Here is a 16626-nt window from a genome sequence, read left to right on the forward strand (position 1 = left end):
CACATTTTAGTGCCTCGCGAGAACATATCTGTTAGAAAGAAAACCAGCTTGGGACTTCCCCAGTGACCCAGTAATTAAGACTCTGCCTTCCATTGCAGGGGGTATGGCTCTGATCCCCAGGGGGGGAGCTAAAGTGCCACATGCCATACAGTGCAGCCAAAACACAAAGTAATATCAGCTCTTTCTGATGGTACTTACATCCATGAAAATTAGCTGGGGTGTGACTCATCATCTAATCCAACTTAACTTTGTACTGAACAGCCTTTAAGGTAAATGTTGATTCTGTATGAGGTGAAGACAGCCAACCAGCATGTCCAGTAAGCCTAAGTCACCCGAGTTATTAAAGAGCCTTTCTTCTCAGCTCAAACCTTTCAGAGCTCCCAAATAAACCAGAAAAAAAATCTGCCAGTGGCATCTCATGATAAAATTTAGGCTTTATTATTTGACATTCAGTAGGTCAGTCCAAGCCCGTCTATGTCTTATGTGGGGTGAGGAGGCTGGACCGTGGGCATCCGTGGCCTTTTCACGTTACAAGTCAGTAACAGTAGTCCAAAGGTAGCCAACACGTCTTGAGTTTATTGCATCACTGTAAACAAGAAATCTTATCTCCTCCTGACCAGACACCCAAAGGTTATAAGAGAAATTTAACTTAGGTCCAACTTGAGGACACGTACTAAAAGTTTCAAGCCTCACCTTGGCATTTTTCAAAGACTAAGTGTGATCCTGTATAAGGCACTGCCATGCTGTAGGAACATTCATTCTGCCGTATCTTATATATATAAAAAAGCTGCATGTTCTCATTACATGTCTTCAGTTGCACTGCAACCACAAGATAGAGCGATTCACACTGGCTGGAATCAAAGTCTTGTTTCCCCAAGGCCAGGGCAGTTCAGCCTGGCACCACCATAAAGGACATCATTCTTAGATGACACCCAGGATCAGCCACAACCGTCTGTTTTAAGAGCATCTGATAAAGGAATAGGCAATTATCCCTTCCCATGTTTTAAAATAAGCAACATTTTGTATCTCTATTATCTAAGATTCCCAAGTAAAAACATTATTAAAAATAGCCATATCCTTGAAAACTCCAGCATTTCTAGTGTACAATACTTCCTCTTTGGCAATGCAGAACCTGCAAGCTGACTGTTCAGTTGGCACCTGTGGAGAAAGATAGGGTTCTGCAGATTTCAAATGGTTCTGTGGAGTCAAATGAAAAGCTGACCCTCATGTAAACTGTAACAGACAAACATTCCACTGCGGGAACCAAGGACTCAAACTCAAAGCCAACGGCTGCGTTCTGATCCATCTCTAGAGATGAGATGGCTGGTGGGACCTAGAGCCATGGCTGAAATTCAGGAGTAGTAGTAGTACCAGAAAGGCTGCGGTCAACACCGAGTGAGAGGTGGAGATGGAACCGCATGACGAGGGTTGTAAACAGCAGCAAAGCCACGGACAGAAGGAGAGGTCCTGCCCGTTCTCCTGGGCCGCAGGGGCCTGGCATGGAGCCCCCAGCCCACAAGCCGACGGTTCACCCAGCCGTGTGCTCGGCCTTTGGACCTGGGTTCTCCCACTGGACAATCTGTGCCTGAAGGTGCCACCAATGTTACCTGAAAATACTTCATCTTAGTGAACGTGTTCTGTAAAAGAAAAAGAACTAGAGCTGAAGAGTGTTTCTGGCAGGTGCAAACCAATGCTCCCTGGCTTGCATTAGCCCTTGAACTTCAGTTCAGCTTCTGTGTTGTGGGTACCGTTGGGTCAGAAAGAGTCCTTGGCCACTGTTTTCAAGGCACTTGTGTCAAGGTCAGTGAAGTGTGTGTTGGGGCGGGGGCGGATTTCAAAAGTTCATTTCCAACTGTGGTGACAGCTGGGTTGCCGTCATGTTGCAACACAAGTTCACTTGACAGCGGAGTGTCATTTCACAAATCAACCCTTAGAACCTTCTGGGTCCCGTGAATCCACAGGTGCAAATGTGCAAACCCCGAAGAGGTCTTCCAAGTTCTTGTTCAGGCCGGGCTCCAGGTCTGCTGGGCGCCCAGTCGCGTCTCAGCCCGCCTGCACGCAAACTCAGTAGAAATCGAGCCGTGACTGCACGGTCTTGCAGCCCTTGTCTGAGTAGATTTTCTCGTCCTTCGGGAAGAACGTCATCTCCTCTGCCACTCGGGTGACGATATCTTCGTCGATGGCAGAACCGCGGGCCTTCATCTCCGCCCGCACGCACATCTTCACGTGTCTGTACTCCAGGGGCAGGAAGGGGATGAAGTAGTCGATGAGGTTCCGGTCTATCAGGCCACTGTGCCACAGGCCACCTGGGAAACAGGGCACAGCTGGGTTTCCTGCCACTTCTGTCCTTGTCACCCCACCAGCGTGCGGCTCCTACAGGGCCAGTCCTGACCCCCACCGCAGCACATTCCCCACGTCTGCGGCCCTCAAGATTCTCTTTTGGTCAAGCCTGACATAAGGGTTGGTTGGCTACCCCCGCTAACTGGCTTCTAAAATAGCATGCCCTCCAAAAAAAAGTCCCTACTTCAGCCAAGCTACAGGGGTGAGCAGATTCTGTGGTTTTGTGAAAGGCTTAAAGAGAGAGACGGTTGGGACTTCCCTGGCAGTCTGGTGGTTAGGACCTGATCTTCCACTGCAGGGGGCACGGATTCGATCCCTGGTTGGGGAACTAAGATCCCACAAGCCGCGGGGTCAAAAGAAAAAAGAGAGAGAACAGTGATGCTGTGGGCAGGGCACAGGGCACCCACTCGGGGAGACTCACTGTGTTTGTTATTGAAGACTCCGACAGACAGCACCGCCTCCAGGTCCTTCAGCTGGATGTCCTCTCTCTTTCTCCCGGCCCGCCAGAAGTCAAGGGCCGTCTTAGTTATGAGGTCCCCGCCTGCGTTGCTGAGTTTGCCAAAGAAACCAGATTAAAATCACACACTGACTTCTCTATGACATATACACACTACTAGATATAAAAGATGACTAGTGAGAACCTACTGTATAGCACACAGAACTCTACTCAGTGCTCTGTGGTGACCTAGATGGGAAAAAATATCTAAAAAAGAGTGTATATATGTATATAACACTTTGCTATAACCTCAGATGTGCAGATGACACCACCCTTATGGCAGAAGCAAAGAGGAACTAAAGAGCCTCTTGATGAAAGTGAAAGAGGAGAGTGGAAAAGCTGGCTTAAAATTCAACATTCAAAAAACCTAGATCACGGCATCCGGTCCCATCAGTTCAGTTCAGTCACTCAGTCATGTCCGACACTTTGCAACCCCATGAATCGCAGCACACCACGCCTCCCTGTCCATCACCAACTCCCAGAGTCCACCCAAACCCACGTCCATCGAGTCAGTGATGCCATCCAGCCATCTCATCCTCTGTCGTCCCCTTCTCCTCCTGCCCCCAATCCTTCCCAGCATCAGGGTCTTTTCCAATGAGTCAACTCTTCCCATGAGGTGGCCAAAGTATTGGAGTTTCAGCTTCAACATCAGTCCTTCCAATGAACACCCAGGACTGATCTCCTTTAGGATGGGCTGGTTGGGTCTCCTTGCAGTCCAAGGGACTCTCAAGAGTCTTCTCCAACACCACAGTTCAAAAGCGTCAATTCTTCGGCTCTCAGCTTTCTTCACAGTCCAACTCTCACATCAATACATGACTACTGGAAAAACCACAGCCTTGACTAGACAGACATTTGTTGGCAAAGTAATGTCTCTGCTTTTTAATATGCTATCTAGGTTGGTCATAACTTTCCTTCCAAGTAGTAAGCGTCTTTTAATTTCATGGCTGCAATCACCATCTGCAGTAATTTTGCCCAAAAAAATAAAGTCTGACACTGTTTCCACTGTTTCCCCATTTATTTCCCATGAAGTGATGGGACCAGATGCCATGATCTTAGTTTTCTGAATGTTGAGCTTTAAGCCAACTTTTTCACTCTCCTCTTTCACTTTCATCAAGAGGCTTTTTAGTTCCTCTTCACTTTCTGCCATAAGGGTGGTGTCATCTGTATATCTGAGGTTATTAATATTTCTTCCAGCAATCTTGATTCCAGCTTGTGCTTCATCCAGCCCGGCATTTTGCATGATGTATTCTGTGTATAAGTTAAATAAGCAGGGTGACAATATACAGCCTTGACATACTCCTTTTCCTACTTGGAACCAGTCTGTTGTTCCATGTCCAGTTCTAACTGTTGCTTCCTGACCTGCATACAGGTTTCTCAAGAGGCAGGTCAGGTGGTATGGTATTCCCATCTCTTGAAGAATTTTCCACAGTTTATTGTGATCCACAGAGTCAAAGGCTTTGCATAGTCAATAAAGTAGAAATAGATGTTTTTCTGGAACTCTCTTGCTTTTTCGATGATCCAGCGGATGTTGGCAATTTGATCTCTGGTTCCTCTGCCTTTTCTAAAACCAGCTTGAACATCTGAAAGTTCACGGTTCACGTATTGCTGAAGCCTGCTTGGAGAATTTTGAGCATTACTTTACTAGTGTGTGAGATGAGTGCAATTGTGAGGTAGTTCGAGCATTCTTTGGCGTTGCCTTTCTTTGGGACTGGAATGAAAACTGACCTTTTCCAGTCCTGTGGCCACTGCTGAGTTTTCCAAATTTGCTGGCATATTGAGTGCAGCACTTTCACAGCATCATCTTTCAGGATTTGAAATAGCTCAGCTGGAATTCCATCACCTCCACTAGCTTTGTTCATAGTGATGCTTTCTAAGGCCCACTTGACTTCACATTCCAGGATGTCTGGCTCTAGGTGAGTGATCACACCATGGTGATTATCTGGGTCGTGAAGATCTATTCTGTATAGTTCTTCTGTGTATTCTTGCCACCTCTTCTTAGTATCTTCTGCTTGTTAGGTCCATACCATTTCTGTCCTTTATTGGGCCCATCTTTGCATGAAATGTTCCCTTGGTATCTCTAATTTTCTTGAAGAGATCTCTAGTCTTTCCCATTCTGTTGTTTTCCTCTATTTCTTTGCACTGATTGCTGAAGAAGGCTTTCTTATCTCTTCTTGCTGTTCTTTGGAACTCTGCATTCAAATGGGAATATCTTTCCTTTTCTCCTTTGCTTTTTGCTTCTCTTCTTTTCCCAGCTATCTGTAAGGCCTCCTCAGACAGCCAGTTTGCTTTTTTGCATTTCTTTTCCATGGGGATGGTCTTGATCCCTGTCTCCTGTACAATGTACTGAACCTCCGTCCATAGTTCATCAGGCACTCTGTCTATCAGACCTAGTCCCTTAAATCTATTTGTCACTTCCACTGTATAATCATAAGGGATTTGATTTAGGTCATACCTGAATGGTCTAGTGGTTTTCTCTACTTTCTTCCCATCACTTCATGGCAAATAGATGGGGAAACAGTGACAGACTTTATTTTCTTGGGCTCCAAAATCACTGCAGATGGTGACTGCAGCCATGAAATTAAAAGACGTTTGCTCCTTGGAAGAAAAGCTATGACCAACTAGACAGCATATTAAAAAGCAGAGACAGTACTTTACCAACAAAGGTCCGTCCAGTCAAAACTATGGTTTTTCCAGTAGCCACATGTGGATGTGAGAGTTGGATCTTAAAGAAGGCTGAGTGCCAAAGAATTGATACTTTTGACCTGTGGTGTTGGAGAAGATGCTTGATTCCCTTGGACTGCAAGGAGATCAAACCAGTCAATCCTCAAGGAAATCAGTCCTGAATATTCATTGGAAGGACTGATGCCGAAGCTGAAGCTCCAATGCTCTGGCCACCTGATGCAAAGAGGCGACTCATTGGAAAAGACCCTGATGCTGGGAAAGACTGAAGGCAGGAGGAGAAAGGGGCAACACAGGATGAGATGGTTGGATGGCATCACCGACTCAATGGACATGAGTTTGAGCAAACTCCAGGAGATGCTGAAGGACAGGGAGGCCTGGCGTGCTGCAGTTCTTGATCACAGAGGTCACATGACTGAGCGACTGAACAACAAACTACCACAGAAACCACTAGACGCCAATAAAAATCAATTTTAAGAAAAAGACTGTCTAATCAGGAAACCTGCTCCAAGTTTACTCTTTGTTTTCCCTTTTCAGTTTCTATGCAGCTTATTTTAAAGTTAAATATATAAACCAGTCTAGATATATTAAAGGGTTGTAATGACTTCTTACTGATGTCACTTATTATCAGGAAACACTAAGTTTTCTAAGATGGAATCAGATTGTGATATTTCTCTAAAGGTTAGTTTTAATCAAGGAGTATTTACTATGTGCTACTAGACAAAGAAAAAAAAAAGCATCTGCCCTCAGGAGCTGAAAATCCATTTTCTCAGGAAGAGGAGAAAAAAAAAACTTGGTGTGTAACGCTATGACTTGTCATGAACCCCAGAGATGACATGTTTAGGTAGCAAAATTGCCTATTATCAGCAACAATTTCCTTCATTCGTTTCCTCCTGCCCCTGCCCGGTGCCATGCTGACACCAGCAACCCAGAAGAAGTCTGCAAGTTACTTTTGCCAGGCTGGCACGTTTGTCCCCGGAACCTCATTCTAGCCCTGGGAAACTGAAGGGCTTGGTACATTCCCACTCCTCCCACTGACCTGAGAAAGATGAAGATGGCCTTCCGGTAAGACACACCATCAATCTGCTCGTAGTAATCTAGGAACGGCTTGATTGCGTCAATGACTCCCGGGTGCAACTTATCCATCTCGTCAAATATGAACACGGAGCCCGCACATGCACTCACGTTACCCCGGATCCACCTCTGTAACTGGTCCTAGAGCAACCGTAAAACAAGAAATGGGACATGGGGACTCAAAGCATGTGCCCACAGGGGAAGAGCTACACTGTTCTTCACGCTCAGGAAGGTGAAAAATCAGAGCTCTCCGGGGTTTAACAACAAAAACCACATCCTAACCTCCACTCACTGGGTAGCTACTTTTCCAAAACTTCATCTATAAAAAGTGGGGGGAACATGGCTGATTCATGTCAATGTATGGCAAAAACCAGAGAAGGCAATGGCACCCCACTCCAGTACTCTTGCCTGGAAAATCCCATGGACGGAGGAGCCTGGTAGGCTGCAGTCCATGGGTTCGCTAAGGGTCAGACACGACTGAGCGACTTCACTTTCACTTTTCCCTTTCATGCACTGGAGAAGGAAATGGCAACCCACTCCAGTGTTCTTGCCTGGAGAATCCTAGGGACGGGGGAGCCTGGTGGGCTGCCGGCTGTGGGGTCGCACAGAGTCGGACACGACTGAAGTGACTTAGCAGCAGCAGCATGGCAAAACCCACTACAATACCGTAAAGTAATTAGCCTCCAATTAAAATAAATAAATTAAAAAAAACAATAAAAAAAGAAAGAAAAAAAGGGGTGGGGTGGGGGTGGGAATGGAAACCAGCGGAGAGATGGGTGCTACAAGGCAAATAAGTGTTTTCCTAACTCAAATGAGATACCCAATGCAACTTTTTAAAGGTATAAGAAGTGTAAGATACGTGAATATTTATCGTTCCACTGGTAACCAACTGGTAATTTTCATCTCCCTGTGGATGGAAATCTCAATTTTACTCGACATGCTGAGGAATAAGAAACTAGCCTAAGGCCAGTGCCTTGTAATGGTGTTACAAGTGCAGTGAACAGACGCTGACCTGGATGACATTTCACAAGCGTTTGTGCCTGTATTTCTAGGGATTTATGAAAGAATTTGGAAAACAAGAAAATCATTCTCTTTGGCTGTCTTCCCCGTCTTACTGTTCATGTGGCAAATATCCACTGTTACTTCCTTGCTTGGTTTCTATTCCTTATTTCAGTCCCCCCCCAACACTAAGCAGGAACACTAACTTTTACAAGGATGTCCATTGAAACAAGAGCCCTACTGGACAAGTTAACAATACAATGCCAAGAATGTGAAGGACGGGAGGAACAAAGGGAAAAACCGCTACTGAGGAGAAAAAAAAAAAAAATCCCCTGGTCCTCACTGCTTAAATGCAGAGGCCAAGCTGAAGCTACATCATAGGCAGGAATCTTATTTTTTCATTTTTGGGTGTGCTGGAGGGATCTTAGTTCCCTGACCAGGGATTGAACCTGTGCCCTCAGCAGTGAAAGTATGGAGTCCTAACCACGAGACCACCAAGGAATTCCCAAGGGAGCCTTAAATAAAGCCATTTGAGTCTGTTTCACTTAACCAAGGGCTGTGACGGGGATGTTGCGCACACTCACTGCACAGCACGTCTACCCTGCAGACTGGGAGACAGGAGATTTGGGTTCCAGTTTCTCATTTGCCATAAGGTCACAAAGACTGTAGGGGGCAAGTCACCTTCCTACTCTTGGCTCCTCCTTTTAATGGAACATCACCCCGCTGTATTGGACTTCCCTGGTGGCTCAGTGGTAAAGAACCCACCTGCCAATGCAGGAAACGCGGGTTCGATCCCTGGATCAGGAAGATCCCCTAGAAAAGGAAATGGCAACCCACTCCCGTATTCTTGTCTGGGAAATGCCACAGACAGAGGAGCCTGGTGGGCAACAGTCCATGGGGTGGCCGAGTCAGACATGACTTAGCGACTGAGCACGCCCACACCCCGCTATATTATTTTGGAATCACACCCCGCTATATTATTTTGGAATCACACCCCGCTATATTATTTTGGAATCACACCCCGCTATATTATTTTGGAATCACACCCCGCTATATTATTTTGGAATCAGTGAGGCAGAAGCTGCAGGAGAGCTCTGCGAATGGCAAACGGTCACCAGGCTGGGGGGGACTTGTGCCTTAAACCAGCGGAGTCTGGGGCTACTGCAGCGCAAAGAAAGAAAGAGGCTGGAGTCAGGGAGCAGGTCACCCAGACCAGTCCGAGAAGCCAGAGGACGGGATAACAATTCCTTGCCTGGTACAGTTTTATGTGCTGCTCATGAGGGAAGTGCAGGGTCGACACAAACAGGTGGACAAAGTTGCTCTTCAGGCCTTTGGGGTGAAGATTTTCAGCCACAATTTGGCTGACAAAATTCTTGCCTGTGCCAGCCCAGCCGTGTAAAGAGAGAGTCAGTGGTTTCTTGGGATTTTTGTTGTTCTTGAAGCCGCTCAGCGCCTTGAGAATCACCTCTGTGGCCAGATGCTGCCCAAACAGCTTCTCCTCCAAGTCCTGCTTGAGGGCTGCAGGAGCCAGCCAGAGAACAAGAGAGAAAAATACACATTAAACACGCACCATAAGAGCTGCGCTCGCCCCAGCTGGCCGAAGTGGGAGGCACAGGTTCGCAAAGTGGTCCAGCATGGGATCTCTGCCAAACCCCAGGGCTGGCACTGAGGCAGAACCACGGGGCTGCGGTCACACGAGGCCACGTCCAAGGAAACAGACTGGAGAAGGAAGCTAAATGTGTTCCTTCATCCAAGGACCGGCCCTCTCGACCGGGCTGCTTTGCCATTCCCCCAGCCACCCCTACCGGCTTGGAAGAAAACCGAGGGCCAGATGTAGGCTTTCGGGGCGGACGCTGCACGTCTGAAAGGTACTTAACAGGGTCGATGCGGCACAGAAGGGCGGCTGCTTTTTCAGTTTCTTCTTATAGTCCTCCCAAGGAATGCAAACTTTGAGAGAGGAAGCTGGGCAGACCCCCTCGAAGACACGGCTTCCGAGGCTGCAGCCGGGACCGAAACCCCACCTCTCCTCCCTCCCACCCCATCGAAGGGTGAGCGGGGGGTGCCGGGGCGCTGACGCCCGCGGGGGGCCTGTCTCCCGCGCCCCACGAGCCCCTCCAGGGCAGCCCGGCCGTACCCGACGCGTTGAGCGGCCGCTCGCTGCGGCAGCAGTCGGCGAAGCGGCAGTACAGATCCTTGTAAGACAGGTAGCCGGTGAGCGCCGACACGGCCCCGATGGCGATGCCCACAGTGACAGGCTCGAATGCCGCCACCACGTGGGCCGCCAGCAGCAGCCGCAGCGCCGCGGCGCCCACAAGCCTCAGGCCCAGCCGCATGACCCACGTAGCCACCCGCCGCCACCGCCGTAGCAGCAGCCTGGGCCGCCCAGGCGGCCGAGGGGTGGGACGGACTTCTGGTATTGCGTCACTTCCGTCCTTCAGGTCCGCCCACCCCATAGGACGGCCTCGTTGGCGAGGGGCGTGGCGCCGGGTCGCCATCTTTGTGAGTGGCACGAAAGCCGTCTCCGTTCAGGGGCGTGGCTCTATGCCGCCATCTTTATGAGTGGCACGAAAGTCGTCTCCGCTCGGTCCAGTTGAGTCACTCAGTCGTGTCCGACTCTGCGACCCCGTGGACTGCAGCAGGCCAGGCTTCCCTGTCCATCACCAACTCCCGGAGTTTGCGCAAACTCATGTCCGTTGAGTCGGTGATGCCATCCAACCGTCTCATCCTCTGTCGTCCCCTTCTCCTCCCACCTTCAATCTTTCCTAACATCAGGGTCTTTTCAAACGAGTCAGTTCTTCGCATCAGGTGGCCAGAGTATTGGAGTTTCAGCTTCAGCATCAGTCCTTCCAATGAATATTCAGGACTGATTCCCGTTAGGATGGACTCTTTGGATCTCCTTGCAGACCAAGGGACTCTCAAGAGTCTCTACAACACCACAGTTCAAAAGCACCAATTCTTCAGAGCTCAGCTTTCTTTATAGTCCAGCTCTCACATCCATACATGACTACTGGAAAAACCATCTAGAAAAGCCGCCTAGGGACCCGCTTGGTGGTGGTGGTGGTGGTGGTGGTTTAGTCGCTAAGTTGTGTCTGACCCTTGCGACCCCATGGACTGTAGCCTGCTAGGCTCCTCTGTCCGTGAGATTTTCCAGGCAACGATACTGGAGTGGTTAGCTTCTGTTTCAAACCCATGCCTAACTTACTGTTTCGTTTTCTTCCCAGATCTTTCATACTTTGCTTTGTCACCCCTCCTTTCACTTCCCCTGGAGCTATCCCGAGCCATTTGTCAAGTCTACCCACCCACCTGCCTTCCTGAAACAGTTGCTGAGCGCTCTGGACTGCGGCCCCAGGCTGAGCCCTGGGGCTACAACAAGGCCGACAACGTGCACAGTCCAAGCCAGAAGTCCATTCTTCCATTGAGCATGCTACAAAGCCAGCTCCTTGCTGGAGGCTGGGAGACAGCAAGGAAGTAGAGGCCACTGCCCCTACCCTCTGGATCTCTGGGAGAGGCAATCAGTGGGCGAGGGTCCATACTAAGCTCTTTGAAGCTCAGAGGCCATGGAGCAGGGAAGGCTTTTGTCTGGACTCCAAAGAGTTGACCAAGTGAGAGTGAGGAGTAGAGTGTGCTATGCAGAGAATAGAATATGCAGGCTGTGCAGTTTGGGGAACTGAAAGTACGTCAGGTGGTGGAAGCTGGTGAGAATGGAGAGCTAGGCAGACTGGAAGGGGAAGGCCTCTGTTTTGGTGGGGGTAATAATAAATTCCAGAAAATTCTGAAAGAGATGGGAATAACAGACCACCTGACCTGCCTCTTGAGAAATCTGTGTGCAGGTCAGGAAGCAACAGTTAAAACTGGACATGGAACAACAGACTGATTCCAAATAGGAAAACGAGTACGTCAAGGCTGTATATTGTCACCCTGCAGTGGAAACAGTGGCTGACTTTATTTTGGGGGGTTCCAAAATCACTGCAGATGGTGATTGCAGCAATGAAATTAAAAGACGCTTACTCCGTGGAAGGAAAGTTATGACCAACCTAGACAGCATATTAAAAAGCGGAGACATTACTTTGTCCACAAAGGTCCATCTAGTCAAGGCTATGGTTTTTCCAGTAGTCATGTATGGATGTGAAACTCCAATACTTTGGCCACCTGATATGAAGAGCTGACTCATTTGGAAAGACCCTGATGCTGGGAAAGATTGAGAGCAGGAGGAGAAGGGGACGATAGAGGATGAGATGGTTGGATGGTATCTCTGACTCAATGGACATGAGTTTGGGTAAGCTCTAGGAGTTGGTGATGGACAAGGAGGCCTGGCGTGCTGCAGTCCATGAGTTCGCAAAGAGTCAGACATCACTGAGCAACTGAACTGAACTTATTTAACTTATATATAATATATATGTCATATGTATATCATATATATTAATTAATATATAATTAATATTATTACATACTATATATACACAGATACATATAATTATATATAATATATTATATTATAAATATTTATATAAATATGTATAAAATATATATAATGTATATATATTCTTGTTCAGATTTTTTCCATTATACATAACTATGAGATATTGAGTATAGTTCTCTTCCATACAGTAGAAACTCAGCCCCTTGTCTCTTTCCTTCCTGAGCAAGACTCCAGCAGCCCAGTCTCCTGAAGGCTCCTTTCTCACCTCCCCTTTCTTACCTCCAGCCCTTGAAAAGAAGAAAAGTCAGTCAGTAATTTCTCCCTGTGGAAACTCAAAGTAAATGGAAAAGAAAAAGAGCTAGAACCCTGTCCATATCATTAAAAGATACACCCTCCATAAAAATCTTACTTTTTGGTGTAATAATTATTTATTTAAAAATTTGTAACACATTTATGTTTCTTTGATCAATTATGTACTAAACACAGTATTTCCCAGGTGGCACTAGTGGTAAAGAACTCGCCTGCCATTGCAGGAGACATAAAGAGACACAGGTTCGATCCCTGGATCGGGAAGATCCCCTGGAGAAAGAAATGGCAACCCGCTCCAGTATTCTTGCTTGGAGAATCCCACAGACAGAGGTGCCTGGTGGGTAACAGTCCATGGGGCTGCAAAGAGTCGTACATGACTGAAGTGACTCAGCCCGCACACACGTACTAATATAGAGTAGTCCAGAAGAAATGTTTGAACACCTAGAGCTTTGTGGTCACCAGAAAAAGTTTCATATTAAATTTTAACTTGTAGTATATATGTGTGGGTGTATGTAAATGTATATATATATACATGTATCTTGTTGCAGATAAATTAGATAGGATGATTAATAAACTATTTCATGCAGAGAGTACACTTCATTAGGATGACATTTGGTGGGGTTACAGAATAGAAATGTGAATTCAAGTACAAAAACCTCACTGTAAGTATCTGACTTGTTCCTGCATTTTATAAATGGAGGAAGGCAGGTGAAACTGCCATGGAGTTCAGATTCCATTGAGCATATCTACAAGAGCAAAGCAACAATGTGATCTTAAACTATCCTATGCTAACAACAGACAGGATATTGAGTCTTTTGCAACCATTTAAACTTATAATGAGGGACTTCCTCATTGTCCATTTAGGTGGTCCAGTGGTTAAGCACCCCCTTCCAGTGCAGGGGACTCAGGTGCTGTCCCTGGCCAGAGAACTAAGAACCCACAAGCGGTGCAGCGGCTGCCCCCCAAAAACAGAGGGGAGGGAGGGACAATTAGGTGTGTGGGCTATATGGAAACTGTCTGTATCAACTTTGCAAATTTTCTGTAAATCTAAAACTATTCTCAAATAAAACGTTTCTTTGGTTAAAAAAGACAACTTTGTATGTGCTACTGTCTGACCCTCGGTGGTACTGTAAAAATTATAATCACATAAGTTTTGCTTCTTCTAAACTGAAATTGGTTTGTGAGAGTGTATAAATTGCACTTGATGGGCAGAAAATGCTCAAATCATTGAATGCAATGGATGTGAAATGGATAAATTATCTATTCTGTATCCATGAAAATGAATCTTTAAAATGATAAAACACTCTTTTTACTGATCACCTGTCATACATAGGGGCAACAAAAGTGGAAATATACCTGAAAATTGTAAAGTGTGTGAAAGTTCCTACGAACCCTATGCTAAGTGACATAAGCCAGTCACAAAAGACAAATACTGTATGATTCCACTCATACTAGGTCCCTAGAATAGTTGAATTTGTAGAGACTGGACTGCAGAATGCTGGTTGCCAGGGTTTGGGGGAGGGGCAGTGGAGGTTAGTGTTTATTGGGTGTCGAGTTTCAGTTCTGCCAGATGAAAAGAGTGTTGGAAGTTGGAGATGCAACAATGTGAATGTGCTTAACGATACTGAACTATACACTTGAAAGTGGTTAGGATGGCAGGTTTTATGTCTATTACCACAACTAAAATATTTTTTGAATTTTAATTTTATTGGCATATACTTGATTTATAATGTTGCGTTAGTTTCAGGTGTACAGCAAAGTGATTCAGTTATACATATACATGTATTCATCCTTTTTAAGATGATTTTCTCATATAGGTTATCCCAGAATACTGAGTAGAGTTCCTGTACTATACAGTATGTCCTTGTTGATTATCTGTTTTATATATGTGTGAGAGTCCCTTGGACTCCGAAGAGATCAAACCAGTCCATCCTAAAGGAAATCAACCCTGACTATTCATTGGAAGGACTGATGCTGAAGCTGAAACTCCAATACTTTGGCTAGCTGGTGCAAACAGCTGACTCATTAGAAAAGACCCTGACGCTGGGAAAGATTGAAGGCAGGAGGAGAAGGGGACGACAGAGGATAAGATGGTTGGATGGCATCACTGACTTAATGGAAATAAGTTTGAGTAAACTCCAGGAGATGGTGAAGGACAGGGAAACCTGGCATGCTGCAGTCCATGGGGTTGCAAAGAGCCACCACGACTCAGCGACTGAACAACAACAACAAATATGTGTGCATGCATGCTAAGTGGCTTCAGGATGACCCCATGAACTGTAGCCCGCTAGGCTTCTCTGTCCATGTGATTTTCCCGGCAAGAATACTGGACTGGGTTTGGCCGTGCCCTCCTCCAGGGGAATCTTCTTGTAGTCTGTGTATATTCATCCCAAGCTCCTGAATTATCCCCCCACCACGTTTCCCCTTTCGTAACCACAAGTCTGTTTTCTGTATCTGTAAGACTGTTTCTGTTCTGTTCATTTTGTTCATTTGCATCATTTTAAAAAATTAGATTCCCCTTATGTGTGACGTCATATGATATGTCTTTCTCGACCACAACCAAATATTTTTTTAAACTTAAAAAATTTTCAAGTTCTTCTGATTATAACCCTCTGAATATCAAAATTTTCTTTCTGGATTGAGTCATCTTATAATCATCCTTTTAGCCACAACAGCCAAAATAGCATGAATATGTTTTTAACCTTTTGGTAAGTAATGAATACATCGATCGCGGGGGCTATGGTTGAAGGAGACTTCTCTGGTACCCACAGCTTCAGTTTCTCAAATGGTGTCAGAGATGGGGTGGCTGAAAGCTGGCTCTTTCTTCTGTACCGTGCGAGAAGGGCAGGTTGAGAAAGGGAGATCAATTTTAGGAAGGAGTTCAGTGGAAGCTGAGGATCTGAAGATTGATTCCTCTTCCATTATTCATGCTGAGCTCTCCTTGGAAAGTCTGCGGTACCCAGGGGCATGCTTCCTGCAGTGTGAGGCTCCAGCCCTACTTATGCCCTTTGATGTCATGTGACAGCGTCTATGTTTGGTCCAGGCTTGCATTAATCAGCCCCCAATGCTGCCTGATCCCCGGTCACCTGGCCTGCTGAGCCAGCCCCCGAATGCAGAGTCTCCTGTGTGTCCCCAGTTCTGCCAGCCCTCCTTGGTTGGATAACCTTCAAAATCTATAGCTCTCACACCCCGCACCCCCCTCCCCCAGATGGCCTGATTATGTGAAATCGCGGATTCCCGCGGTTCCTTCAGAGGTGGCGTTTCTTTTTTCTTTTCAGTGAATTAATTGGCTGCACTGGGTCTTTGTTGCTCCACATGGGCTTTCTCGCTGTGGCGAGCGGGGGCTACTCTCAGGTTGAAGTGTCTGGCTTTCTGTTTGCAGTGGCTTCTGTTGATGTGGTTCGCAGGCTTAGTTGCTCCGCAATTGTGGAATCTTCCTGGAGCAGGGATCGAACCTCTGTCCTCTGCACTGGCAGGTGGACTCTCAACCACTGGACCACCAGGGAAGTCTTTGGGGGCATTTCTGAGGGTCGCTCCAGCTCTCCCAAGTCCTCCAGACTGCCCATCGCGATGTCCGTTATGCAATTTTCCACACCCTACTTTTTCTCTAGCAAAGACCTGGAATTTTAGACCACAGTGTGGTTTAGCCCCCATAGAATCCATCTCTCAACTCTCCAGAGGTCCTGGCACTTTGGATGCAGTAGAAAATTTTTCCAGACAATTCTTCCCAGAAAGGCCTGGGGGCCTCTGAGGCAAGATGTTGACATTTGCACGTGTCTTTCAACTGCTTTTGACTCTCCAGTTTTGTTAGCAGCCAGCCCTGTCCTGGTGGCGGTGGTGGTGGAGGGGGGTCTTGGCCTCAGCTTCTCAGAGTCCTGGACCCCTTCTCCTCGGTGGTCACATAGTCCTCAGGGGAGCTGGGGTGACACTTGCTTTGCTTTTAGTCACTTTGAGCTCTGGGTCTCGCCTCTCCTGGAAGATGGAGGGTGGGGAGGGGGGTGCCTCCTGCAGTGTCTCCACACGGGTTCAGTCATCAAGTCCAAATCCCCGCATTTCCCTGAGCTTCTGTCTCCCCGCCTCTGTTACCACCTGTGCTATCAGTTGAGGTTCTTTGCTTCCAAACAATAGATACTGATACTGACTGGCTTGGGCTTCTCCAGGGCTTCTTAGAAGAATCCAGGGTGGCCCACGGAAATGTAAAAAATACTGAGTGACCCCCGACTTGGGAGAGAGGATCCCAGAAGTGGGGCGTGTAGGTCTCAGGTGGAGACTCCAAGGCCCCATTGGCCCAGCACTGCCTTCATGGAGA

General features: G+C 47.0%; 1 protein-coding gene across 2 annotated transcripts; it reads right to left on the reverse strand.

Moving 5' to 3' along the window:
• Nucleotides 1-416: 416 nt before the first annotated feature.
• Nucleotides 417-9980, reverse strand: TOR1B (torsin family 1 member B). 2 transcript variants are annotated; one of them, XR_014083308.1, is made up of 5 exons: nucleotides 9723-9980; nucleotides 8841-9106; nucleotides 6551-6730; nucleotides 2762-2889; nucleotides 417-2306 (listed from the first exon to the last, which is right to left on the reverse strand). XR_014083308.1 is itself a non-coding variant. In XM_081594827.1 (5 exons), the coding sequence occupies exons 1-5, from the start codon at nucleotides 9919-9921 to the stop codon at nucleotides 2065-2067; spliced, it is 1011 nt and encodes a 336-aa protein (XP_081450953.1). In that variant the 5' UTR covers nucleotides 9922-9980; the 3' UTR covers nucleotides 417-2064. The 2 variants fall into 2 exon arrangements, 1 of the variants encoding a protein (XP_081450953.1); XM_081594827.1 differs by having other exon boundaries at nucleotides 6555-6730.
• Between the last annotated feature and the right edge of the window lie 6646 nt (nucleotides 9981-16626).

The sequence above is a fragment of the Giraffa tippelskirchi genome, chromosome 4, assembly GCF_054371585.1.
Source record: "Giraffa tippelskirchi isolate mGirTip1 chromosome 4, T2T-mGirTip1v1.2.pri, whole genome shotgun sequence".
In the NCBI taxonomy this organism is placed as follows: domain Eukaryota; kingdom Metazoa; phylum Chordata; class Mammalia; order Artiodactyla; family Giraffidae; genus Giraffa; species Giraffa tippelskirchi.

Coding starts and splice junctions, on each gene's coding strand:
- TOR1B (XM_081594827.1), bottom strand. CDS start 9,921: ATGCGGCTGGGCCTGAGGCTTGTGGGCGCCGCGGCGCTGCGGCTGCTG. Junction 6,731..8,840: donor AGCACATAAAACTGTACCAG/GCAAGGAATTGT, acceptor CGGTTGCTCTAG/GACCAGTTACAGAGGTGGAT. Junction 2,890..6,554: donor GCCATCTTCATCTTTCTCAG/GTCAGTGGGAGG, acceptor TGGCAAACTCAG/CAACGCAGGCGGGGACCTCA.